The sequence below is a fragment of the Amblyomma americanum genome, chromosome 1 (genome assembly GCF_052857255.1).
Source record: "Amblyomma americanum isolate KBUSLIRL-KWMA chromosome 1, ASM5285725v1, whole genome shotgun sequence".
Classification (NCBI taxonomy): domain Eukaryota; kingdom Metazoa; phylum Arthropoda; class Arachnida; order Ixodida; family Ixodidae; genus Amblyomma; species Amblyomma americanum.
Genome location: NC_135497.1, coordinates 178,839,173 through 178,864,359, shown reverse-complemented (window position 1 = coordinate 178,864,359; position 25,187 = coordinate 178,839,173). Strand labels below are relative to the sequence as shown.

Sequence of the window (25,187 nt, the reverse complement as noted above, 5' to 3'; positions counted from 1 at the left end):
TGTGTTCCTTCAAACGCCTTTCAAACTCCCGCATTCGCCCTACTTAAGTACAGTCACATCCAGCGCAGGGAATTTTTGTGCAACGACGCTCGAAAAATTCTCTTTTCTTAGTTTGCCTTTCATGTTTACCAGCTCGCGCCGTAATTTGCCGGCGGGAACGTGGGCAGTGTGCATGTACGCAGGACATGTGCCAGCGCTTCACTTTCGCCGGAAGAAAGTATTTCTCAAACATGGTTTTATTAAGTTACGCAATATTGAGTTTGGCAGAAGCCACGTGCGCAAAAGTATGCTACGCGGAAATTTCATTAGCCTCACATAGCCGCTTCCGGCTCGCCGACGCCTCGTTAGCATACAGCAGGAGCGAAGTCTTTGGGCATTCACGTACTTACATTCTTCCTTGCATGCGGGGCTCCCGTGTCGACGGAACATTACGCTCCTCGTAGCTCTGTATGCGTATCGCTGCATACCCACGATTGGGGTGTCATGTCGATTTTATCTCGCCTGAGGGCGATAATGGGCAAATTAAAAAAGCTGTACTTAGTCTGTAACGACTATAATTAAATTGAAGAGAACCGATAATCTCACGCGTGTGCGCCAAGTTTTCCGACTTAGTGCCTTCAGTAGTGTTCGCCTTCGCTACCAACCTTTGTTAGCATATTATTATTCTCTTTCACTTCCTCATTTTTCGCGCAGCTTGGTAAGAAGCAAACTTGTAATCAGTTAGGGCGAAATTACGGCGATCTGAATATTTCAGTTTTGTATGCTGGAGTGGACGTTTCCCTGATCAACTGTCGTGTTGCAATATGCGCTGCCTTGAACACTGTAACCGGGCTGGCGAAACAATCCCCTTTCGTTTTTTAAGGCGGTCAAGGGATGTAGGGTACAGCCGCCTCGGTGGCTCAGTGGTTATGGCGCTCGGCTGCTGACCCGAAAGACACGGGTTCGATCCCGGCCGCGGCTGTTGAATTTCGATAGAGGAGCAATTCTAGAGTCCCGTGTACTGTGCGATGTCAATGCACGTTAAAGAACCCCACGTGGTCGAAATTTCCGGAGCCCTTCACTACGGCGTTGCTTTGGGACGTTAAACCTCCGTAAATCAAACCGAATGAGGATACGTCGTATTGCTTTCAAGATAAATGGAGTGCTTGGTAAAAGAAAAAAAAAATAAGTTGTTTGCGAAATATATCGCTTTGAATTCGTTTGCAAAGTTTTGCAGTTGCAAAAAAAATATGCTGTTTTTTTTTTTTTACATTTTTTCCTTCAGGTGCTTACTAGTGACTAAATCAGCGAGCGAATGACTAAGCAAGTAAGTTACTTTCAACACACAATCACAGCCCGCAGGAATGAGTTGGTAAGATCAGCAAGCACCTAACAAATAAAGGAAGACGCGGGAAAAGCGCTAATATGCAACAAAATTTTATTACAAAGTACACACACGCACATTTTAGAAAAGTTGATCGGCGCTATATTTAACGTTTCGGAATTTGCTGCGTGGGGGTTCTCAGCGTGCTCTGCTTTGGCTCTCTTGGCATTTTTTGTTTTGTTTTAGCGCTACCAAAAGGCGGCAGCATAGGTTCAAATGAAAACCCCCTTTCCGCGTGCGTACTTTTCACGCCCGTATGCGCGCCCCTCGCAGCACACTCGAGCTTTTAATTATTGCGCCTTGAAAAGGCGGCCTGACCCTTTTGCACTAACGTTACAGCGCACACCCGCGGAGGCCGTTAACACACTTGAGCTGACTAAAGGGACCGGCGTTAAGCGGGGATGGCCAAGACAAACAGCGCGGCCTAAATGCTGGAGGCGCTTTCTTGCTTTCAGAGCCCCTGGCTTTCGTCCGATTCGCCGTCCCCGCCTCGGAGCTTTTTCAACGCGCCGTCGCATAAAGCGGCTTTCTCCGCCGCCCGTCGGGATCCCCATTCAGCGCGTTGGTGCGAAGGGCGTCGTCCCGTGCGCTGGTCGGCACGGCCCGGACTTGCCGTCCGCGCGCCACACCTTGGCGCGGACCACTGGTGCCGCCTCGAAGCGCTCTTCCGAGACTCTCCGTTGCGGCCTGCTCTACGTGACCTACCTCGACGCGCCTGCATACGGCACGCGTGACCTGAGGCTACGCAGTGTTTCCCCAGCTGTTATGACAATAGTTAGACGCGAGACTTTCTCCGGACCGCGAGGAACGTGTCTGCTGTGTGCTAGCGAGAATGCGTCGAGTCGTGCGGTCCAAGTGTATCGGTCCTTCCTACGTGGTAAAATTCTTTGTATTGCAATAGAGTGTTAATATTTTAAGTTATAACTTTAAGTGATAACGTCACAAATTATGTTTCAATACATAATTTTAATAATACACGCTTTGTCTTTTGAAAAATAGTTTTTTGTGTGCAAATCTCTTGGAGGACCAGCGCTCTCCTACGTTCTGGGCCAATATCTGCGGGTTTTTCTCGCGTTTCACGGGCATTTCTTTTTCTTTTTTTTAAATTGAGCTTAACAAAAGAGCTGCTGTTAGATGATGAAATACAATAATGCGCGTTTGGGTGTGCGAATATGTGCATGCGCGCGTGCTCGGGTGTACTTTTCGAGCTCAACTTTTTTCCCCCTGGATGAATGCACCATTTCGAACTGCATTACGCTCCTCTCTCTCTCTCTCTCTCTCTCTCTCTCTCTATATATATATATATATATATATATATATATATATATATATATATATATATATATATATATATATATATATATATATATATATATATATATATATATATACACACGACCGAGTGCCGAGCAGACTACCCCTGTATAGTCGCGCACATTCGCGCAGCCAAGCGCCTCACACTGCGCCACAGCCGGATCAGAAGCACTACGTGACCGGATCCGACTTTCCGCCATTATGCTGAACGTCAGCGCAAAGTTCGGTGCGCAAAGCGGCAACTTTCCCCCGCCCCTGCCTCGGATGTTTCGTTTCCTTTGCTTCCGGCGAAGAACACCTCAGCCCAGCTGCTGGAGCGAAGCCTACCGCAGCACCACTCTGGCGTCGACAAACAAAGGTCCAGTTATGTTTCCGCATAGACGTTCACAGCGGGGTTTGCGTCCACGGCAGCAGAGGCGCGGTTTTTTTTCTTTTCTTGTTGACGGAGACGAGACTCAGCTCGACAAGCTTACGTGGCGCGATGCCCAGGCTCACTATTTTTCTCTGCCCCTGTGCTTTTTTTTTTCTCTCTCTCTTAATGCGATCTACCGACTGCTGTCCTTCGCACGCGCATGAAGTTCTCCCTCATTGATGCGGGCAGCGTTGCGGTCTTCGAGGGGGACCTGGGGTTATTTCCTAGGCGCTGCGGAGCGCTGGACGCGATGACGACGTCGGAATACGAGCAGCTGACGTACAAGGCGAGGTCAGAGCTTGAAGTGTCTCAAAGAAGTGCCAACCTTTCTGACTCGTGACAGCGGCCCAGTGGCAGTTGTTGTCCGTTGCACACGGTTGCTCTAATACTCCCTGTCAAGTGGCTGATGAAAGAATTGACAGCGGTGATTGCGCACATCTCGTTGCGACTCTTTCTTTATATCAACGCGTGAGTATTTTCTCTGTCTCATTTTTTTTTTAAGACAGCCTAACGCTCAAAACAGTGTGGGAAAACCTGACAGGTGTCAAGCCGTTCTGGTTATCGGCCACGGGAAAATAAGTCTACGTGACTATGGCGTCATAGTAAAACGCGGCGCCCAGAGTTCAAGCAGAGACCCATCGACGGTGCAATCGGCTCACGCCGCCTGAGACGTTGCCAGAAACATGGCGAGATCACAAATAGCGCAGACTATGGGGACGGAAAGCTCAAATGAAAGAGCTTCCTGCTTTTGTCAGCACGTGTCAGTCTGTAGGCACAGCGCAATAGCCGCGGGCTTGGGACTGGCATTATTTGAGTTTGACTGGGGAAAACATTCTCTCTGGACTTCCGGTTGCTTGCGCCGGTTCGTTTATTTACTTCGCTGCTTACTTACGTGCACGTTCAGGCCAGGCTAAGAAGTTTACCAGCGATGACAGGGAGATATATAGTAACTCAAGTTTCCAACTCAAGTGCATGCCACTGCACACATGCTACACACTGCACGTCATATGCACGCTACACACATGCGACTACCACGGCCGCTCGATTAAGCGGCCGTACCACTACAGAGGAAACTCAAGCACCAACAGAACGGCGCCAGGCAGTTGGCGAGCACAATTACATCAACAAAATGCTCAAGCCGAATACGTAGACTCTGTTTTGTTGCTGTTGTGCGCCGGACGCAAAGTTAGCTTACAGCTGGCAATGCTTCGAATGGAAAAGATAGGGAAAGAGGGCGAGACATATTTATTCACTAAGAAAGGCAGAGAGGGTGGCCGGAGTTGTCATCCTCCGGTCCTGCTATTCTGCCCTGAGGGATGGGGAAAAGAGGAACGCTAAGGTCACAGTGTGAGAGATTGCGCGTGTTTGCAAATAAAGGAAAAAGAGGCCCGCGAGCACCATGTCATGGCCCCTTTCTGACGCCCAGCAGCCGTCCACTTTCGACGCGAGAGGCGCGCGTCATCTTGCTGCTGAGGACGAACACCGATTGTTGGGTCCTCTTCGAAACTCCTTGGCGTGAGCGCAGTTCTTTCGGCCGCCATGCACATTGATGCCATGTGGCCCAGGGGCGCTGCAGTTTGTGCGCGCCAGCGTGTCGCCCTTTGCTGCAAAGTCAAGAAGGAGCACCGCGCTGTGAATCTGATCGATAGGCTTGAAATTTTAACTTGGACAAGCACGCATTCAGGTGGCGCATTCTGTTCCGTCTTTCCACGTTAAACTATGCGTGGAACAGTCCTGATTCGTGATTTACCGTTAAGGGTTACGTGTATAATGCAGGCTCAGCTGGTGGTTGTTGGCCGATGTTGCATGCAGTGCACTTGTCCCGCCTATTCTAGTTCCATGTCGGCCCGACGCGGCATGCCACGACAGCGATGCAACGAGAGTATCGATCGAAAGGACTGGAGGCAAAGCTGCGCATTAGTCCCGCACTGCAGTGCCAGAGCCGACACAGTGTGACAGCTCGTTTAACTCGATTCTGCTTCATTCTTATTCGCTGCAGCGACTGACTAATTTCGGAGAAAGTGGAGGCGTCGCGGTGACTCAGCGCATGCGACGAAGGGCGAAAATAAATGGAATTGAAGCAAGAATCAGCCCTGAACTAAGTTACGACGCCCCCTTTTATTATTTTTTTTCTGGCCTTTTCTTTCATCATGCTTTCAAATTTGGGTTGCGTAGCTATTTCTATTAGATGTGAGGTTTCCCACCGCATTCAGTAAAGTGTCGCGGACACACTGTTTACCTCTCATCAGCAGTTTTTTTTTTTTTGGTACTGCTGTTGCTACTGCTGTTGCTGATGCGTTGTGGGCATTATTGCTCGTTTCTATGTCTAAATGTGTTCCAGTCCGAATCCCCCGAAAAAGCCGAGTCCAAACCGAACCTGGGTTTAACGCTGCCTGTAGCCACCCGACCCCACGCTCTAGCTGAGCGGCGACAACGTGCAGTCGTCGCAGGGATTTCCAGCGCGCGCACAATACGGCGTGCCATTTTGCGCACTTGTGACCGCATTGCCACCACGGGCTATAAACTCAGACGTTTGCACGTTGGTTATGCGATATGTCGAAAGGAAGCCCTCAGAGTCCCAGAAAAACCGCCGTTCCACTCGTCTGACTGTTTTATGCGCGTCCTTTCTTGAAAACCACTGCACGAAAGGCGGCTGCCTGCGGCGCGCAATTTGCTTAATGCTTCCCCGCCCAGTGCATGAACAAATGACTCGGCGCAGTGTTGAAACCTCTCGACCTTCATTAGGCAGTTTCGCACGCGGACAAACACGGGACTCACTGAGATAATGCGCATTCCCCCTGGGCGTGACAGCGGATGCCTGGCGGCTTTTAACTCTTCCTTTCGCCCCGCGGCATCACTCGAGAGGCAGCGCTGGCGTGCTCCAAGCGACGCACGTTGCGCGAGTAGAAGTGTGCGCTTGGCGCCAGCGAAAGTAGCGGGTTAAGACTGAGGCGGGCGCTGGGGTAATAACTGGCCCTTGCGCGGCGTGTGTGCGTGGAGGTCCTTCTCGGGCATTCGCGGGAGGCGCGCGGTGGTAGGTGCAGGCGGAGCTGCTCGTGGCAGGCCCGGATTGCACGCATCTGCTGCCCGTGCTCGTGACGTCTATTCTAGGAGCGGCCCATGACTGCTGGCTGTGCCGCAGAGGCGAAGGCTTTGAGCGGCGTGATTTTCTGGCCCGGAGGCTGAATTTAGAGACGAAGACGGACCCCGCTCGTCTCTTTTGCGTCCTTCTCCACTTCTGCTGTAGCAACGCCGCCGTAAGACAAATATTTGACTACGGCGAACTAAGTTTGTTTCCCTTCCTATTCATTTCACGCTTTTCAATAACGCATTTATCACGCCGCCTTCTCTTTTTCTAGGTCAGCGCGCTCCGCCGCCAGCTGTAGTGGCCCCAAAAAAGACTGAGGCGCCACGAGGGCTGCCAAATTTGCGCTCCCTGTGCGCGCTGCCTTCTTTTCTCTCAACACAAATTGGATTTGAAGTAACCATTCGGCAATGTCGCGAATGCCAGCGCTCGCGGAAGCCACGGAACCCTGTAGCGTCGCGTTGTTCTGTCGAGTGCTTTAGAGAGTGGGAAAACGCGACTTCATTGAGTACGGCGCTCCCAAAGTGGCTTCCCTCGTCGTTTATGACGAGCTGCACGAGCAGTGACGTGAACTGTTCCGTAGGCCACTGTGGGTGAGCGATCAGCTGCTTCGAGGTCATGCGGCAATCTAGCGCTAGAGCTGACGGGCGCGCGGCGCTCCAACCTAAAGTTGACGTGACTTTGTGCAGCGCTGAGTCGCGGCAGCGTTGGCCATAAGCTTCCTGCCCCGAGAGCACGTGCATTAGCAACTACTAATAAGCAGTTACTTGCCTCACCTCTGTCTTTTGTTGACAGCACATGGGGGAAATGTCAGTCACGGCTAGTGCACACAAACATGCTTCTAAACGTTTCCAGAGACGACTTTATTTCAGGCGCGATTTCATTAAAAAAAAAAGGCTCCAACAAATGCCGCATCTAGGCCAGACCAAGCTTCTGCTGCCCAAAGAGCACTCAACATTCGTGAAGACCCTAGGAAGAGTAGGTCTCTTAGCTTTGCGTATGCGCATCGGCTAAGCTAGAATACAAGGAGCCGGGACCTTTGTAGGCTGCAGTGCGCAGCGAGGTCTCACCCTCAAGATAGAAGGCGAGCCACAGCGCCATACTGAGGTGCAACGGTATATGACAACACGGCGACGTGCGCTCGCGCGTTTGCTCATGGGATTGGCGACGGGAGTCGCGCACGGACGCCGGCAAGGGGAACGGCTGTTGCCCCTTGCGCGATCACGTTGCGCGGCGCACTTCCGATCCGTTCTCCCCTCACTTCCGGCTCGCGTCTTCCGGCACGTGACACGGAATAAGGAGAGCACGCGCACCTCTCGATTCAACACTTTGGTGCAGCTCGGAAGTCTGCGAGGCAGCAGCCTTGTTTTCGTCCACGCTCTTGCATGACCTCGTATTGCGAGTACTGGTTGACGACACAGGCGTTGTCTTTCAACATTAATTTAACATGAGCTGAAAGGCAGCGCCTACGCTTCTTTCTTGCGCTGCACAAGCATGAACGGATTCTGACTTGCTCAGTTCTCGGTTCCTCAATATAATGAAGTGTGATCACGAAGTTTCCGCTTCCACAGCGCTGGCTAATGCAGCTCACGATCGAGTGTCGTTGCTCTGCGTAGAGTAGTAAAAATAGCGCGGCTACAAGGACTACCTGAATTCAGGCTTTAGTATGGTGCTCTGAATTGGTGCGCAAGCAGGCATGCGTGACATGGTCGTTTCCATGATACGGACGCCCCTGAGTGTTCTGGTGTGCCAAGCCAACACCACTGTGTAATTGGTCACTAAAATCATTCGCTATGCTCTCGGTCACGTGCCGTTATTACACCGTGCCACTGGAATTTCCAAACTCATGAGCGGCCCCGTCAGAAAAACACCCATGATATGTTCCGACGTTAGTACTCAAGTTAGCGCGTAATCAGGCCGTCACAGCCGTTAATCCTTTTTGTGCTTTTGAGGCGACGCGAGGAATGTTTGAGCAACAGCTATAAATTCGTAAAGTGCCAGAGTTGCACAGCTTTGTATCTGCTTAAGCGCAGTATATGTAATTAGGGGTCGTTTGAAGGCGCAGTGGTCAGTGTGCGCAACAAAATTTTATCCCCCTGCAGGAATTTTTTGCGACAAGATTTACAAGCTGAGTATGCATTTAATCAAATAACGAACTCTACATTTGTAACTTGGTAATTACCTTTGGACAATATATATGTTGTATATTTTCCCAGCAGTGGTGTCATTAACGGTTTTACTAAATGTGACATAGACATAAAGTCAGGTGTAAGACACTGCCTATCTCTACATATTTGCGCGATTGTTCTTGACAACAAGACGTTCTGAAATTCGACTGTTACTAAAACATCACAACATCACAAGACTGAGACTCATGCCATGCATGAACAGTCCGTGCGCAGGCTTCAGGCCGAGAAGCTCGTCCTTATCGGCATGGTGAATTTGTAAACACCACCTCCGCACTTCCGCGTTTGTTTCGACATTCGTAAAACGACGGCACGGCGGCGACCCGGCTCCGGGTTTGAGCTCATTTCACGCCATGCGGGTCAGAGTGATGGCTTCGCGAGCGGGGCGCCAAGTGGCCCCCCAACCGCTATAGTCGCGGGCTCGACCGCATTTCGTCTTTATAGTCGCCGTGAGGAGGTTCCCGAGGCCGCGGATGTGGGTGCGGCTATCGCAGTGGGCGCACTGATAACCGGCGCGCCCCCTATTCTCACCCAAAGCGCCGGAGAGCCATCGCAATACAGATCTCGCGGGAAAGGCTATTCTCGTTTTTCAGGAAGGAAGCGCGCGGCTGAAGAAAAAAAAATTTTTTTTTTTCACCGTTCCGCCTTTTGCACCCAAGCTCACAGTTGCAGTTGGGAACACGTGAGACGTTCATGTTCCTGTCTTGTGTCCGACATCTTGCGAAGCAATGTAAAACAAAATAATAATAAACTGCAGCGCGGGACGTTACCGACTCCAGCTCTGCATCTTTGTTAATCACTTCAAAATTTTGATGTAATTTTTGTTCCCGGTTTAAAATGCACCATAATAATTCAGTTTTTGCAGCTGACGTTGACCGTTAACCCAATGATGCAAAGTTTGAAACTCTATACATTGTACTCACAAACACACCATTAATGTTTTAGATGGCTCTGAATGCGTATGAAACTGCAATCAGGCCGTATGCCATCCGATCGACTGGGCTTCACAATATGTCCTCCATTACGCAGAAAACTTGCCTATTCTCGAACTGATAATCTTTCATGGCCGGTAGTTCAATATCATCATAATCGCCGTTATGGCCAACCTGGCGCTGTTACTCTTCAGCTGCCGACGATGACACATCTGTAACTTCCAACAAGGCGCATGTCGGGCATTGGCGGGGCGGTATACGATGCTCGTGCGCGCACATGCTTGCGCCACCTCACAGCGTGCGTGTTGTCTGTGCCGCAGGTTTCCACGTGACTCCGAAGCTGCACCTGATATGCCCCGAGAGCTGCATCCTGATCGTGATCGGCGTGGTGATCGGGCTGCTGCTCTTCTACACGGGCCTGACGTCGGTGGGGCCGCTGACGCCGGACGTGTTCTTCCTGTTCATGCTGCCGCCCATCGTGCTGGACGCCGGCTACTACATGCCCAACCGGTCCTTCTTCGACAACCTGGGCTCGATCATGACGTACGCCGTGCTGGGCACCGTGTGGAACGCGCTCACCATTGGCCTCTGCCTGTGGGCCGTAGGCCTGAGCGGCCTCTACGGCACGCCCGTGCCGCTGCTGGACGCGCTGCTCTTCAGCTCCATCATCTCGGCCGTGGACCCTGTGGCCGTGCTGGCCGTCTTCGAGGAGATCCACGTGAACGACGTCCTCTACATCCTCGTGTTCGGCGAAAGCCTGCTCAACGACGCCGTCACAGTGGTCAGTAACGCAGTCGAGAGCGGTCTCCGCATGCTGTGTGTCCTACGCGCACACCATTGAAAAATGAGCGCATACATGTAACTTTCTAGTGTATGAAGGAAGCTGATAAGTGAAAAAGAAATGTCCCAAGGAGATACCGGCAAGGACCACTCAAGTGTGCACAGAGCGTATCGGCTCACGTTGAATCATAGCAGTCGTGTGAGGAGGTCACTGGGGGAAGGTAGAAAGGACTTGAAACTGTACACAGTTATAAAATTGTTTTGTGAACAAATGCAGTATAGTTTATGTTAAGATATTTGTGCGAGAAGGGACGTTGGAGAGGGATTCCAGGACCAAACACCTGCCACAAAAGTCCTTGTTTGAGTATTGTCCTCTTTCTCTTCTGTTTTAAAAGAGAGGTAATTAACTATTTAGCATAATTAAATGACATTTGGTACGGCTCAACTGTCCACTGATATGGGCCGAATACTTGAATTTTAATAATGTATCTCTCCCAGAACATTGTTCTTAGAAAGATCGCTTTCTCAAAGCAATGCTCGCAGGCATTTTCTTCAAAAACCTGGATAATAATTCAGCTTCAAGAAAACAAAATGGGGTACGGGTCGCCAATGTTATTCGCAAAAAAAGAAAAAAAACTGGAAATTTGTCGCGATTCTATGCGAACGTTTCAGGACTGTCCGCTCTTGGTAACAGCAAGCTTCCGTTGTCTGTTGCAGCGGCTATGCATTGCAATAAGTCTGGCAGAATACTTCCTAACAATGTTGTCGATCGCTAGCAACCGTTTCTTCAGACTGGAATATAAAGAAAAGTTTTATAGTGTAGAAGTTGCATGATGTATAATTTTTGCGCCAGGAAGAAATAATATAAAATAGGAACATTCATTTTGCTCTTCGAGCGCCTTGCCGTTCACCTACGGTGACCGCGAACATTTGAAAGACGTCGAGGATCGAAATGTATACATCTATATCCAAACCTTGTTCTCTTTATTGAAACTCTAGCTCTGAAGGATGTGATTGAACGCGCGGCAATTTCGTGTGCAGCGTATTTAGCAGCCACGGCGCAAAAATCTCCAGTGCGCGTGAAATTGATCAATACATATTTCAATTGATAAAGGGCAAAAAAAGAGCGCATTTCTTTTACAGTGTATTAAAAAGTGGGTGGATGACCGGTGAGCAAAGACTTGATCACTTCAACTGTAAGCGCGTTTACTTTCTGAATCAAACTGACAGTTTGAGAACGAAATTCAACGATGAAGGGAACGCCAAACGCACTGGCATTACAGCCACAGATGGCATATAGCGGCCCAGGTGGTGCAGAGGAACGCATGGCAGCCTGTCTAACCCTTTCTTCGCGGCCTTTGTAAACTTGAGCCGTAATCACTATAGATGACCTATCGTTGCGCATGATGTAGACCAACGCAACAACCAAGTGGCTGCATGGAACGCGGCGTTAGCTTCGTGGTTACGTAGCACGCGGGCGATTACTCACGTCATACAACAACAAGTGCGTGCATGTTTCAAATCACGTGAAAATGACCATGGATCGGCTGGTTGCGAAACAAAGCGAAACAAAAAAAAAAACGGCGGGTTCGTTGTGTGCCGCAGGTTCTGTACCGCATGTTCGAGGGCTACACGGACATGGGCACGGAGAACATCATCCCGACAGACTACGTGTACGGCGTGGCGTCCTTCTTCGTGGTGGCGCTGGGCGGCACGGCAGTCGGCATCCTCTGGGGACTGGTGGCTGCCTTCGTGTCTCGCTTCACGCACCACGTGCGCGCCATCGAGCCCCTCTTCGTCTTCATCCTGGGCTACCTGTCCTACCTCAGCGCTGAGCTGTTCCATCTGTCCGGCATCCTGGCGTGAGTATAGCCGCCATCCTCTGGCACTTTGGCCAGAAGGTCTGGGTAATTAATGCCGCTTGTTTGCTAGGTAATACTTCACGGTGTGCAACCACCCAGGTGATCACACCCTGCGGAGAAAACAGTGTAAACTGCAAGACCGTTGCGGGCAGGGACAGCAAGGAAGCATTAATACGCCGAAGTAACATGGTTGCTTTGGCTCATTACTATAGCAGCCGAAAAGAAGTTGCTAAAAATGTTTGGACAGGATTAAGTTGAGGTCAGTGGGAGAGGCATTTGTCCTGCAGCAGACGTATTTAGGTTCATACTGACGCTGGTGAAAGATGTCAGGCTTCCAGACTTTTAACTCCGGTAGAATTATGTCCGAATTTCACGCCATAGCGTTTTGTTCGCATTTCTTTTCTCTGCAGGTTGACCTTCTGTGGTCTCACAATGAAAAATTACGTCGAGGAAAACATCTCACAGAAGTCTCATACAACGCTCAAGTATGGCATGAAGATGCTAGCCAATTGCTCGGAAACCATTATATTTATGTTCCTCGGTGTCTCGACGGTGAATGACATCCACGAATGGAACACCTGGTTCGTCATCCTCACCATAGTCTTCATCACTGTCTTTCGTTCTGTCGGTAAGACGCAGCCACCTTTATCGGCTTACTCTTCTTAGAAACCCCTGCACAGAGTGAAATAATATGGGAACTTTGTGCCCAACTGCAGACGGCAGCGGTCTAGAGGGAGAGAGAGAATTCACCGATAAAAACTTCTGCCGCCTCACTGTAGGCTAATAAGTAAGCAAAGCGTAACTGCACCCCACTTTGTTAATTTATTCTCATGTCTACATATCCTTCATCCTCCCGTATTTTTTTTTATTTACCGCGCCCTGCCTCACCCTGTCATCCTCTCCTTGTGCGTGCGCGCCAAACTTCTTTGTCTCTCTCTCCTCTCCTACAGCGGTCGTAGTCGCTTCTAGCGCTAGTGACGTCCTTCATTCAACGCAAATGACTTTAATAACTGCCTGCTAGCACAGCCCCTAGCTAGCGCGGGCCCCTCAGCCACCGCTGCAGTCCTGCCGGCCAGGGCCCCACAGCGGCAGGATTGACAGGGGCACCGCGTCTTGTGTGCGCAGGCGTGGTGCTTCTCACGTGGCCCATCAACCGGTTCCGTGTGCACGCGCTCAACAAGGTGGACCAGTTCATCATGGCCTACGGCGGCCTCCGGGGAGCCGTGGCCTTCGCCCTGGTGCTGGTCGTCAACGAAGAAGTGATACCAACCAAAAAGATGCTCGTCACCACCACCATCGCCGTCATCTACTTCACCGTGTTCGTCCAGGTGAGCTACCAGGCCCAAAAGAATGATCTCGCTGTGCAGGGCTTTAGTGCCTTGACAGTAAACCCCTTTGCGTGCCATGGGGGTAATAATTTAAAAAATTTATCCCAAATCCGAAGAGTCTGTGGCGCGAATGCCTGGTTTGAGCGACCTCTCAAACTGCATTTTTCAGGTTTCATGTTGTTTTCTGTAAATCAGCCTGAAGCAGAAATAACCAGGTGTCCAGTTTAAAATCAACTACAGTATCCTTTCCCTCTCTGAAAGCTAAAAGGAAATTAATTTTTCTGAGTTTGCTCACTGACGAAGTGAAACTGCCAGCAGCTACGAAGGTCAGAAGAGTAATATCAACTCCAGCACTTCCTTTTGAGGTAGTACGGGTAGGTTTATTTTTGGAACGCGCTGTTCCGTGATAATTACTACGTAAAATGGAACGAAGGCATGAGGAAAGTTTTTAACATGCGAGGGTACTCGTCCTTCCATGGTGGCAGGGACTAGACATTAAGGCGAGAAATTTTGTCCTCCTCCATGTACTGGTATTTCTCGCTAACCGTGACAAAGAAACAGGCAACAGAACAGGCTAAATTTCGAAGTGCTGGTTGCGAAAAAAAGCAAAGTTTCACCGAGCAAGCCGAACCTTGACATCTATTATCATTTTCTTTTCCCGCAGGGCATGACAATAGGGCCTCTCGTTCGCCTGCTCAATGTACCACGAAGCGTCAAGGGTCAAATGTCTATGAACGAAAGGCTACACACCAGGGTAAGTACCACAGCAGTGAAATTGCAAGGCTGCTGATTAGTGATGAATTCTGTGCATTTATGAAAGCTAATTATTGTCCCTGTCGCAGCTAATGGACCACCTAATGGCTGGCCTGGAGGATGTGACGGGTCAGTTTATGGGCAACTACAAAATACGAGACAAGTAAGTCCGATTGGGCACGCCGAGCTTGGTTACTTACATTCTACAGCATACTCTCGTTCCACATGCATTATTTAAAACGAATATTGCAAACTTGGCCACTGTGAATAAATTTTAACGCAAACAGTGCAATTTCAAGTTATTTTTGTTAGATATTTGACATCTGTGAGAAAGCACCTCCGTGTTCGCCACCTCCGTGGAGAACGAATCTTAACTTATACACTTGGTGTCATTCCGATAATTACAATCTTTAACCTCGGCATTATGCTCAGTGGAACCCTGAGTCACACATTTGTGCTTACTGATGGACAACCGTCGCTGAGCTTCCAAACATATGCCACTGGCCGCGGCGATCATCGGCGGTGAAGGCCTCCCCAGCGGTGCTCTTCTTGAGAACTTCAGGCCTGCACGATAGGCTGTGATTTTACCGCACGATTACTGACTTCGCATACTGACTCCATTTTCCGGTTGGTGCCTTCTCTCCTTCCTCTTTATATCTCCTCACCCCTTTCCCCCCGGTGCAGGGTAGCAAACCGGCTTATTCTTCCGGTTAGCCTCCCTGCCTTTCCTTCTCCTCTTCCTTCTGAGACGACTCACAGCGCCTCTGTTCCAAAATTAAGTTTTCTTCTTGTTTGAAGAAAATAACAAAGATGCTTCGCTCGACGTACCAGTTTAGCTTATTTTAATTATTCGCATTCTTCGTGAGTGCAATCTTCACTTCGCGCCCTGATCTGTTTTGAGTGCGAGTGACGAGCGCTCCAACCAACGTTTGTAGCATGCGAGCAGTGCGTCACAGAGCCTAAAGAAATACACATGCGGTAGCAGGATGCGAAATTCGCGGTGCTTGTATACGTGGCTGTATCTGCTGGGATGCACCTGTGCGCAGGTGCTGTCTCTTAAGCCCAGCAGCATGTCGCTTTCGTTACCGCTCATTGCAATACGCGAATCGTTTTGGACAAACTGGGTTTCTGTCTACTCTTTGAATGCCATGCGGCTGACCTATGTAACGAAGATTGAGCGTCAGGTTCATCTGTTCTTTTTTTCTAAAGCTGAACCTGGGTCGGGGAGGGGTGTTTGCATTCGCCTGTTGCAGTGGCGCTCGCGCGTCTGGTGCCTTCCATCTGCGCGGCTCGTCACAAGCGTTCTGTGGCGCAGGTTCAAGTACTACAACAATCGGTTCTTGAGGCCGATGCTGCTCAAGGACCACAGCATTCGTGAGCCCAAGATCATCGAGACGTACTCCAAGCTGAACCTGGCCGACGCAATGAACCTGCTGAAGAACAACAACAGCCTCGTGCCCGTGATGAACGGCGAGCACGGCGTGTCGCTGGCCTCGCTCTTCCGTAGCTACACGCAGACCAACCTGAACAAAGGCGCCGCGTCGGCCAGCGGCGACACACTGCGCGACCTCGACCTGCCCGTGGACCGGTCGGCCGCCGTGCTCAACTTCGACATGAACGAGCTGCAGTACTCTCCCAGCAGCAAGGACCACGCGGACGCCCAGCTGCACCACATTCTGTCGGACTCCATGTTCAAGCCTTCCAGGAAGGTGAGCGCCGCCGCCCAGCGTTTCGTTCTTCGTAGGCGGCGAGAAGGGGCGAAAAGTCCACCCTGCTCTGCGGCGACGGGCGATGAGCGCCGCCGCGCGCGCGCGAGGTTGCATGTCGCTAGAAAAAGCCGCTCGCCAGACGAGACGCGAGATTCTGAATCTGCCCCATCGAGTGAGGTTTGGCGTGCGAAGAGGGCAAGAGGAAAATGTTTGTAACCGGTTGGTAAGTCGGCAGAATATAGAGAGTAACCACTTTCCGCCAGACATTGTATACTACTCGCCTAGCATGAGTTGTCCCACTCATCATTACGCAGATATTGATTGAATTTTTGTTTGCTTTTATTCCTGCTCGCTCCTCTGTCTTGTAACCTTCCGCTGCCCTCTGCAAGGCGCTTGAGATTAAGGGCCAGAAAAATGAAAATGATGATTAGGTGTCAGCCGTTCTCCAGCTAATGTTCCCTTGAGCGAATCTATAGTTTTGAGGATACAGCGTCAGGATATCATGAATAAAGCTCTCTGGCATCTTAGGTCTTAGTTAAACGTTCTTGTTCACCTCCGTGCGAGTTCAGGCAGAATGATACTCACACAGGATTTTTCACGTGAAAAAAGTGGAACAAAAAAAAAACACATTGCAGCATAATTGCTGGCTATCGCCTACAGCCACAAAAAATTATTCTTATGCTTTAATGAGCTAGGCAATTAGTTAAATTTATGAGTATTATACATGCGTCAAGGTATTATATTAGATAGAAATTTATAAGTATTACACTTGCGTCGAAACGTGCGTTGGATCAGATATTTGTAAAAGAAACCTCCAATGCGGTCATGTTTGTAACGGCAGCTCTATGCGGAGAACAAAGGAAGGAAACGCATGAAACAGTGCGCGTGGAAGTCAAAATGACGCCTCTTTGCGTCATGACGCCCCTGGTGACGCCCCGTTGCGACCAGTCGCCAACCGGCCGAGCTAAAGGCGCTTCGTGACAGCTGCGCGCGCATGACTCCAGCGGGTTCTGTATGAGCACCCGCTCATGCAGGATGCCCGGTATAAGGTGGCTTGCCACATGTACGAATCTCGTACGCTTTTATTCCAGGAAAGACAACCCGTTCGGCTAGGGTGCACTGGTGTAGCTTGTTTTCCCGTCATTCTCAGCGCCATCGTGCTGTGGCTTTGCCCAGTGCATGGTTGATTAGTGTCCCGGGCGTGCCACTCTATAGGGCTTGAAGAACTGACTCAGAGCATCCCCGCCAAACGTGTGCTCAGTGAGCTCAGCGGAACCCGCCTGAAAAGGAATGCGCCACTTGCCTCCCACTGCACGCCTGAGTGGTGCGTGTGCGGGATGGAGAAGCTCACCCCAGGCTTTGCGGCCACCGCCGGCGCAGGTCAAGCGGCTGTACAGGGACCGCGTGGACGTGCCCGAGGACCAGCCGGCCTTCCACCATCACACGCGCATGCAGATCCGCACCTTCCTCGGCGGGGATCGGCGCCGCATGCGCAAAGCGCGCAACGGCCGCCTGCCGCGCCACGAGGGCAACGATGCAGGCCGGCTCACATGCCGCCACGCACACGAGCCCCGCAAGATCCCCAACGGAGGTACGCACAAGGGCTCTGCTGGTTCACGCGTCGTGCTAGAAGGTACTAAGGATTTTGGATTCTAAAGGCGGCAGGGCCTGTCCGAGAAACGACGGTATACGGGACTGTACGTGGCGAATGCGTGCAGAGCATCTATCGCGCGCATCCTTGTATACAGTGTCTCTATTTAGGCCTGGCGTCAAGTGCTTGCAACCGAACTCCGATGCTCCTAAGCGTTAATGCACACACCGTGCAGGCGTGTATAGGGATTCTAAGATGGAGCTTTCTCTACTGGCAGCAGCTTCGTAGCAATAGCCTTGCCAACGGAAGTAACTTTTAGCAATTAATAGCCGTCTGCCATCAATCCTGAGACACGAGTGCCTGCAGTGCGCCGCCGCAGCTGTACGCAGCTCGCGTCTGCGGGAGTGGGCCACACCAAGCGCGTCGAGACAGCAAGCGTGCGCTATAAATTACACGCGTGTCTCTAGTTACTTAAGATCTCGCCTTGCTTTCGTGGCTGCCCAAGCGGCCTGCGCTCGCATCTATTAGCAGCAATGTCTAATAGTCTAACCGCCGTTCTAACAGCGCAGGTTTTATATATCTGCAAAGCGCGAAAAATGAGTTGTGCAGGACAACACAAGCTAGAAAGGTTTTTCTTTATACAAGAATCCTACCGCTTCGGGGCATAGGGAGAAACTTGAGTTAGCGGAAATGAAAACGAGAAGGGGGATCAAGATAAAGAATGGAGCTTGGCATTTTGTTTCTCACCACTGCAATAAGACTATGTATGAGGTGTTAAAGAGAGGTAAACAAATTACGGCGCGGGTTCGTCTTCACCATCCTGCAGCAGTAATAAGTAGCTCTGCCTTTGTGAACACAACGTGTCCGTGTCCTTCTGAACGTGCTGCCTTTGAAAAGTGCAGTAAACTTCAGAAGCAACCGCACTAATAATGATGGTTCCTTTCAGATAAGCCGCAACTGCGCTTCAGTCTTCCAATGAACGGCGACTGCTCGCTCAACATTGACTGCCACCAGCTGACAGCGTCCAGTGTGGCGGCATCTAAGCCCGAGGCGAGCTCCAGTCTACAACAGGGCGGTGATGATGAAGGCATCGTCTTCGTGGCTCGTCCGCGGGACGAATCGCCCGCCAAGGGTGAGTTACACTCGCACTGAGCTGGACGCCTCCAGTACTAACAGGGAACAAGCTGAGTGGCCCGTATGGTGCAGGTCCTAGTGCCTCAAAAGTAGAGAAATGAGGCGAGGAGTTCGGTGCGTAGTGAGCAATATGCCTGTGAGAATTATTCGAGACAGCTTGTGAGAGTTATGCGGAGAGTTATGCACGTGGGGCCGATGGTGAAGAACTGTCGGAGAATGCTCTCGATATTATCATGCAAATCTCTGCGTGTTATTGCAATTAGTATACTGTAAGCTGCGGCCTTCACTTCAGGCGTGTACTAAGGGAGTAATTACTCATTGGCATCCACCCAAGCGCAGCCATACGGCTAAAAATGAAAGCTACACAGCTTCCACAGAAACTTCGTAGTTAAAGAAAAATTTGTCCTGGTCTGGTGTTCAAACCCGGGACCACCGCTTCACCGGAGCAGTCGCCCGGCCAACTGAACTAACCGGGACGGCAAGCTTATGGTAGGGCGAGAGCGAATTGATCAGTTACTCGAAGTGGGAACAGTGTTGGTCAAATGTATCAGGGGAATCCTCCAAGGTGGAACAGATTTATAATAAAGGAGTAATTACTCATTTCCATGCACCAAAGTGCGGCCATATGGCTACAAAGGAAAGCTCTAGAGCTTCCACAGAAACTCCGCCTTGGGGAATTCCCCTAAAACATTTGAGCAACACCTCAGGTGTGGCTAGAAATGCTATTCCTCCGCCACTGTGGTTGGGTGGAGGGCAATTACACAGATCAGCCCACTCCCTCATGAGGTGGCGGATATTTGTAGTATCACTGTTACAGTAACCGTTCGCCTTGTTATGACACTCAGGAGTGAAGGTTGCAGGAGAGCTGTAAATACTGCCAAGAGTCTTAAAATCGTCGTTAAGAGTCTAACGCTTGGCCAGAATTTGTTCTCTCGAGTTCAGCGTGGTGCAAGACTGTCGCGGGGCGTTCGGGGTGGGAAACCTGCTGAAGTAGATTTGGCTCTTGGTGCGCAGGCTCTCCGCGCTCATACTCGCCGCCGCCGCCACCTGAGGCCCTGACGGAGACGGAAACCACGCTCCCCTGGAAGCGCGAAGACGTGCCTGACGCGGCAGGCGTTCGCGCCCGCTGCGGCAGCGGCGACAGCGGCGTTCGCCAGCGGGAGTTCCCGTCATGGATCGACAATCGCGAGTACATCGCCTACCAGTCGCCGACATCCACGATTCTTGGACGGCTGGACCGCCACAAGCGCTCAACGCCGGACGTCTTCGAGGTGTTCCAACTCAAGTCATCGGGCGCGCCGGCCGCCCCGATGGAGCAGGTGACCGAGGAAGAGCAAGATGGCGGCTCACCGGAGGTCGTCAGCCCGTCGGAGCCCACGCAGGCTGCGGCAAGCGAACGCGCCCAAGGTGCCGAGGAGGGCCCGTCGTCAACGGCATCGACAGAGCCTGTTGCTCCGGCGTCTCGTTGGGAAGAGACAGTCATTGATTTAGAGAGCGACGATTCCGAGAGTTATAGTTCGAGGCATGTGCGGCTGTGATGTGGACGGTAAGGAGGTCTTGATCTTCTTGTGATCCCTGAGCATCACTGGCAACCGATGGACCAGAGCCCTCGCTGCAGTGGCTCCAGGGCGAGCAGCAATAGGTGGCGACAGTGCATCCTATCGTGTCTGACACGCTGTGCACCACTGTACGATATGTACAGTAAGAGGATTTGCACTCGGCAGACCCGACTGACGACAAGCCACAGTGCTTACAATGTTGTCTCTACTTCTCTACAATGTGACGCTACTTCTTCAGTGGCACGAACTGCCAGTGCCCTTTGTGCGCGTACTCTGCCGCTGCTTTATCAGAGAGGTGAAGCTGCCGGCTGCAATTACGGGATTTTATTTTAGTTGCGCATTGAAAACACGTATAACGGCTACAAACGAATGCGGTTCGAAAATTTTTGTACTTATCATGCGGCATGCGCATTCCTACACAAAAAACTGTGGGAAGATCTTTTCATTCCCTGCTGTTCTTTTCGTGACGTCTGCTTGCGAAATGATAACTTCAACAAAAACAAAAGACGGTTTTTATTTTTGAACGCTGTATTATACTGCAGAAGGCGATTTATTTAAGACATTTGGAGATAGCTGGCATCACCGGCTAACGGGGACGTGCGAGATCTCGGCACTGACGTGCATTTAGGAGGACGTGTTTTTTTTTTTTCAGCTATGTATACCAACGCACCTAGAGTGCTTCAGCAGAGGTGACAAATCGCTCGAAGCCGTAATGGCCAACCACGTAAAGAGGCCCAGACGGCCGGAAACAACCCACTGTTAACGGTGAAAGCAGTGTTATTGCAGTACAGACTGATGCCTTGAGTTAAGCAGGTCGATCGCGCGCTTGCTTAAGCGCAGGCCTCGAAAGACTGAGGAAACACAGTGGTGGCTGTATCCAGTAATCGGACCATATAAATCGAGATGTTTCGCTCAAGTTTCAAACGCAAAGTTTGATGAAACAGTTCTAGGCGTCCTCTACTTGAGCGCATTATGTGGTGATGATGAGCAATTACCATGTATTTCCTGACACGTTACAGGGAAGTACAGCAACCAAATGTGCCGCGTTTATTGCGCCTGCCCTTTCTCCCAATATTTCTCTGCTTGTACAGGCTTATTATGTGGCTTAACATGGCAGTGATGCAGGGTTGATGCCATTTTCCTCAACGTTACTGCTACTGCTAAAAAATGTCTATGTCAAGACTGTTGATCCTTAGGATAGAGCACACACACATGGTCCAAAGCCTTGTTAAAGTTGTTAGTAGCTAGAGACGAGTACCGTCATTGTCGAATAATGAGTACAATTTGGCACTATTTAGAGCCATGCCACCCATCTACCTTCGTTACCCTAATGAGAGTAGCATTTACATAATCAACCGAGAGGGTTTTGAGGTCATATTGACGTAGCAAGTTCTCTATATTTCTGCACGATTGTATTAACTTACAACGTTCCCAGTTGAGCACATGTCTCAAGAAGCATATACTTCTAGTGTAATCTACCAGTGGAGTTTAGATAATATGTCACAAGGAATACGCGCATCCAGTTTCCTGTTCGCTTTCATTCTAGCCACAGCGACCGATGTCGTGCGTACAAGATGTATAACATGGATGCCGGGAATAATGGCGACAATTTTAAAGTTTTATTTGTAAGGCACCCATACTTTTTGCCCCTATGTAATTCCTAGTTCCTGAGGTTGGCGAATCTTAAGGGTGCACAGTGTAGGTGCTGCGAAGGCGGCGGCGCGAGCATGAAACGATCTTTGCAGTCATACCGCCAGTACTCTTTGGAAACTGGACAGCGCATAGGACACATTAGTGCTGATTATGACGTGTCCTTGTAGCGCTGGCCTTTAGATTTCAGCGCCTATGTGCTAGGAAGCGGTCACTTGTGCGCAGAACACGTCGCTAGTGCAGGCGATGTGTTCTGTTTTATTTGAATTGTATGCATTTAAAGGCCAGATCTTGTTCTTACAAGTTTGGTGCTATTGGTGCCTCTGCACACAATTATTTGCATTGCACACCTGCAGCCGCGAAATATATCGACAGTGGGAACCCTCTTTGCAAACTTTAGAGCATGTCTAAGATGCAGTAATTGTTGGTGAGAGCTTTGTCCAGCTGATGTGAGATACAGCAGATGCATGTATCTTCTAAGCAGTTTGAGAAGGACTGTATCTGATGACTTGACTGGATTGGATTTGGGATCGATCAAGCCCAGGTTACAGCTACGCAGTTTAGGCTGCCTGAGATATCTCCGCACACCTTGCTGAAATGAGTGATACACGGTGTCTAACGCATTGCAGGCTTCGTTTGACGAGTTAGTCTGTCAAACGCTAAGTGATTTTTTTGGTAACATGCAAATGATTACTATATCACTCCTCAGCCTTTGGCCCTGAGGTGAATGGAAAAGCATGTCGTCCTTTCACGAGTGCTGTTTACATCCTTGGATGTTTTTATTCATGTGCAGAGCTGCGTTTGCGTTTTTGAACAGTTTAGATGAACAGTGGGGCGTCCTTAGCGGAGCCTTCCTAGTCACACATTCACTTGCTTTGTCGCTCGAGCAAAGGAAGTTTACTGCGATAGCCGGCGCTTGTTCCGGGCACAGCTGCGTTGCGTATAGCCCTTAAACTTTGCCGAATGCCGTCCTTATTTTGTGAGATCTGCCGATTGCCTTCTCGCTGAAAAAATATCCATGCCTCCACTAGTCGCGTCGTCTCCTCGCCGAGACAGTTCGGGGCACTGAGAAGATCGAGGAATATTTGTGGCCAGACAACGGCTGAAATAACCTGCATTTTTTCTGCAGATTGTTGTTTTTTCTTTAGCTCAGGAACACGCAGATGTCTCACAGACGACCTGATGGCCCTATGTGTCTTCGTTCGTTGCTGCTCCAACGTTGCCGCCGCAGTGCAACTACTGCTACTTTCGTGGCGAACATGAATAAGCGTACGCAGGTAGAACATGCACTCGAATCACCACTTGTTCGCAAAGCCCCGTAAAATTTTAAGGGGATCTCCATCACAATTTGTTTTATACGAATATAGGAACTCTATAAAAAAAAAACAACTTAGAACCATAGTTTCGGAATTTTTCGCGGTAATCAGGTCAGTGTGCAGAGACTCGCTTTCTTATGGGCTAATGAAATTCAGATGATATTGTACCTATCCGCGCCCAAAGTGTGCGGCACTCGTCATCTGACGGTTCTTTTTTTCTGTTTGAGTAACGTAGCTAAACTGAAAGCGGCCCAGTGTGCCGCGGTGCTTCAAGGGACCACTCTGGAGGGCACTGTACTCTGAGCTTCTGCATTTCGCACATTCCTGATGCCTTTTTGCCCTTTTCTCTCTGTCCTGATACTTCTGCGCCCACTGCTGAAACCCCGCGCTTTTCGCTTCCAGCGCACAGGCACAGTACACTGCTGCGGCGCGCGGCCGTTTTACTTCAGCGCCTAGCAGTTGCAGGCGGAGAGAAGCGGCAGCCTACAGGGGTGATAAACAAGCGTAGCCGAACCAGGCAAGGTTAACGCCATCCTTGCCTCTGCTATTTTCACTGCAAAAGTTGCTGCTTACAGTGAGTAGCCTACAAAGCATTTCTGTGAATATAGGAGGCCCTGCGGTGTAAACGCGTAGAGCATTCTGACTCCAGATTTCGGATCCCTGAAACGCCTGACACTCTAGCGGCAGTCAGCGGCCACTCTGGTTGCGAGAAGAAAGCATATTTTTTGGTCCAAGTGACATTATGGTACCGTGGAGCGCACTTATGAAATGTCAAGGCAGGTTGCTTGGCATTTCTCAAATGTAGGCGTTCGAGCGACAATCAAGCCTTCGTTATATTTCCAGCTTGCATCTTAGTCAGCGTATCCATGCGCGAACAAAAGGACAAAGAAGCTGCTTCAAGCGATACCAGCTTAACTGGCTCGCAGCGTGTCAGTGTTTGCATGTATTGGCCGGCACGTAACGAAGTTCCTATGACACTTTTTCGACTTAGTTCTAAAATACACTCTGTTTTAGCCCTCATGAGCTGAAAAACGATGTTGCCGTTTCCCAGTGAACCTCTTTCCCCACAGCGTCTGCCTTCCCGTTGTTCTGAGCACACGCAGACCGACCGTTCGTCCTCCCGGCTTTGTCTTCATATTCATGAAATTGCACGTTTGTGAGTTTGTGTAGTGGTTGTCTATGTGTCTGAGTAGTTGGCTGCTGAGGTGTTATTCTCGGCAAGGTCAAGTCAAGGACAGTGACTCGTATGAGAGGAGCTAGTTTGACCATGTTTGCTCTGCCTAGAGCACGAAATCACCCACCAACTTTTCGACTAAGAATGCCGCACCGACTTGTATCATGTTAAGTTTTTCCCTCTAAGTGTTTACCTTTCGCTGCGTCGATCTGCACATTCAGGACCTCTTCGTTTCTTCTTCACCAGAGGTCTTAAGTACGTACGATAATGCATGTACATAGAAGCATATAGTATAGATTGTTTCTCTTCTTTTGTATTGTTTTATTTATTACGTCCGGATGCAAAGTCATGGGGACGCGATCAAGAAACGACACTCATTAGCCTTGCATATAAAGCCAAGCTTCCCCTGATAAATCTGTATTCCTCATTAAACCAGGCATCAAACACTCGTAGCAAGAAAAAGAGCCAAACATCACCCTACTCGTAATACTGACCACTCTATGAAAAGCAAACCGACAAGATCATCTGGTCTGCGGACAACCATAAGCGTCATGGCACTTCATGCTGGGCCTTTGTCGTCTTGTTGACACGTCCATCAGAACGCGTACAAAAACATTCCAAAAATTGTCTGGTTTGCCATGCCCACTACGCCACGATGCGAAGGAAATAAACTGTTGTTTTGAAATGTTCGGCTTCACTTGTCTATATTTCTTTTATATGAAAGAGTATTTCTTTGCCAAGAGTGGTTTCTGGCTCACATGCGTATTAGGGACGTCAAATTGGTTGCACTGGGCCTTGACTAACCACGGCTAGCAAGCAGGAGCGATAATCCTTACACCTTTGATATAATGAGTAGCATACTAGAATACACCACAAAACTAGCGGCGCACATTAAATATTTATTTTTAAGAGTACGAATTACACCGCTTGAAGTTGTGGGATAAACGCATAACATGCAGGTTATGGCCAGATGAAGATGAAGGAACAGCCACCGTTCATCGCGCGGCTGTGCTCTCACTCCGAACGGAGGAAGGCGCAA

The 25,187-nt window shown here is 50.0% G+C and overlaps 1 protein-coding gene across 1 annotated transcript; it reads left to right on the top strand.

Moving 5' to 3' along the window:
* Positions 1-9,616: 9,616 nt before the first annotated feature.
* LOC144114263 (Na(+)/H(+) exchanger protein 2-like) lies at positions 9,617-24,830 on the top strand. Its single transcript, XM_077647880.1, has 10 exons — positions 9,617-10,073; positions 11,678-11,934; positions 12,345-12,562; positions 13,060-13,262; positions 13,927-14,016; positions 14,105-14,178; positions 15,331-15,724; positions 17,105-17,315; positions 18,262-18,447; positions 19,464-24,830. The coding sequence occupies exons 1-10, from the start codon at positions 9,756-9,758 to the stop codon at positions 19,985-19,987; spliced, it is 2,475 nt and encodes an 824-aa protein (XP_077504006.1). The 5' UTR covers positions 9,617-9,755; the 3' UTR covers positions 19,988-24,830.
* The last annotated feature ends 357 nt before the right edge of the window (positions 24,831-25,187 follow it).

Coding starts and splice junctions, on each gene's coding strand:
- LOC144114263 (XM_077647880.1), top strand. CDS start 9,756: ATGCTGCCGCCCATCGTGCTGGACGCCGGCTACTACATGCCCAACCGG. Junction 14,017..14,104: donor ACGAAAGGCTACACACCAGG/GTAAGTACCACA, acceptor TCCCTGTCGCAG/CTAATGGACCACCTAATGGC. Junction 17,316..18,261: donor CCGCAAGATCCCCAACGGAG/GTACGCACAAGG, acceptor GGTTCCTTTCAG/ATAAGCCGCAACTGCGCTTC.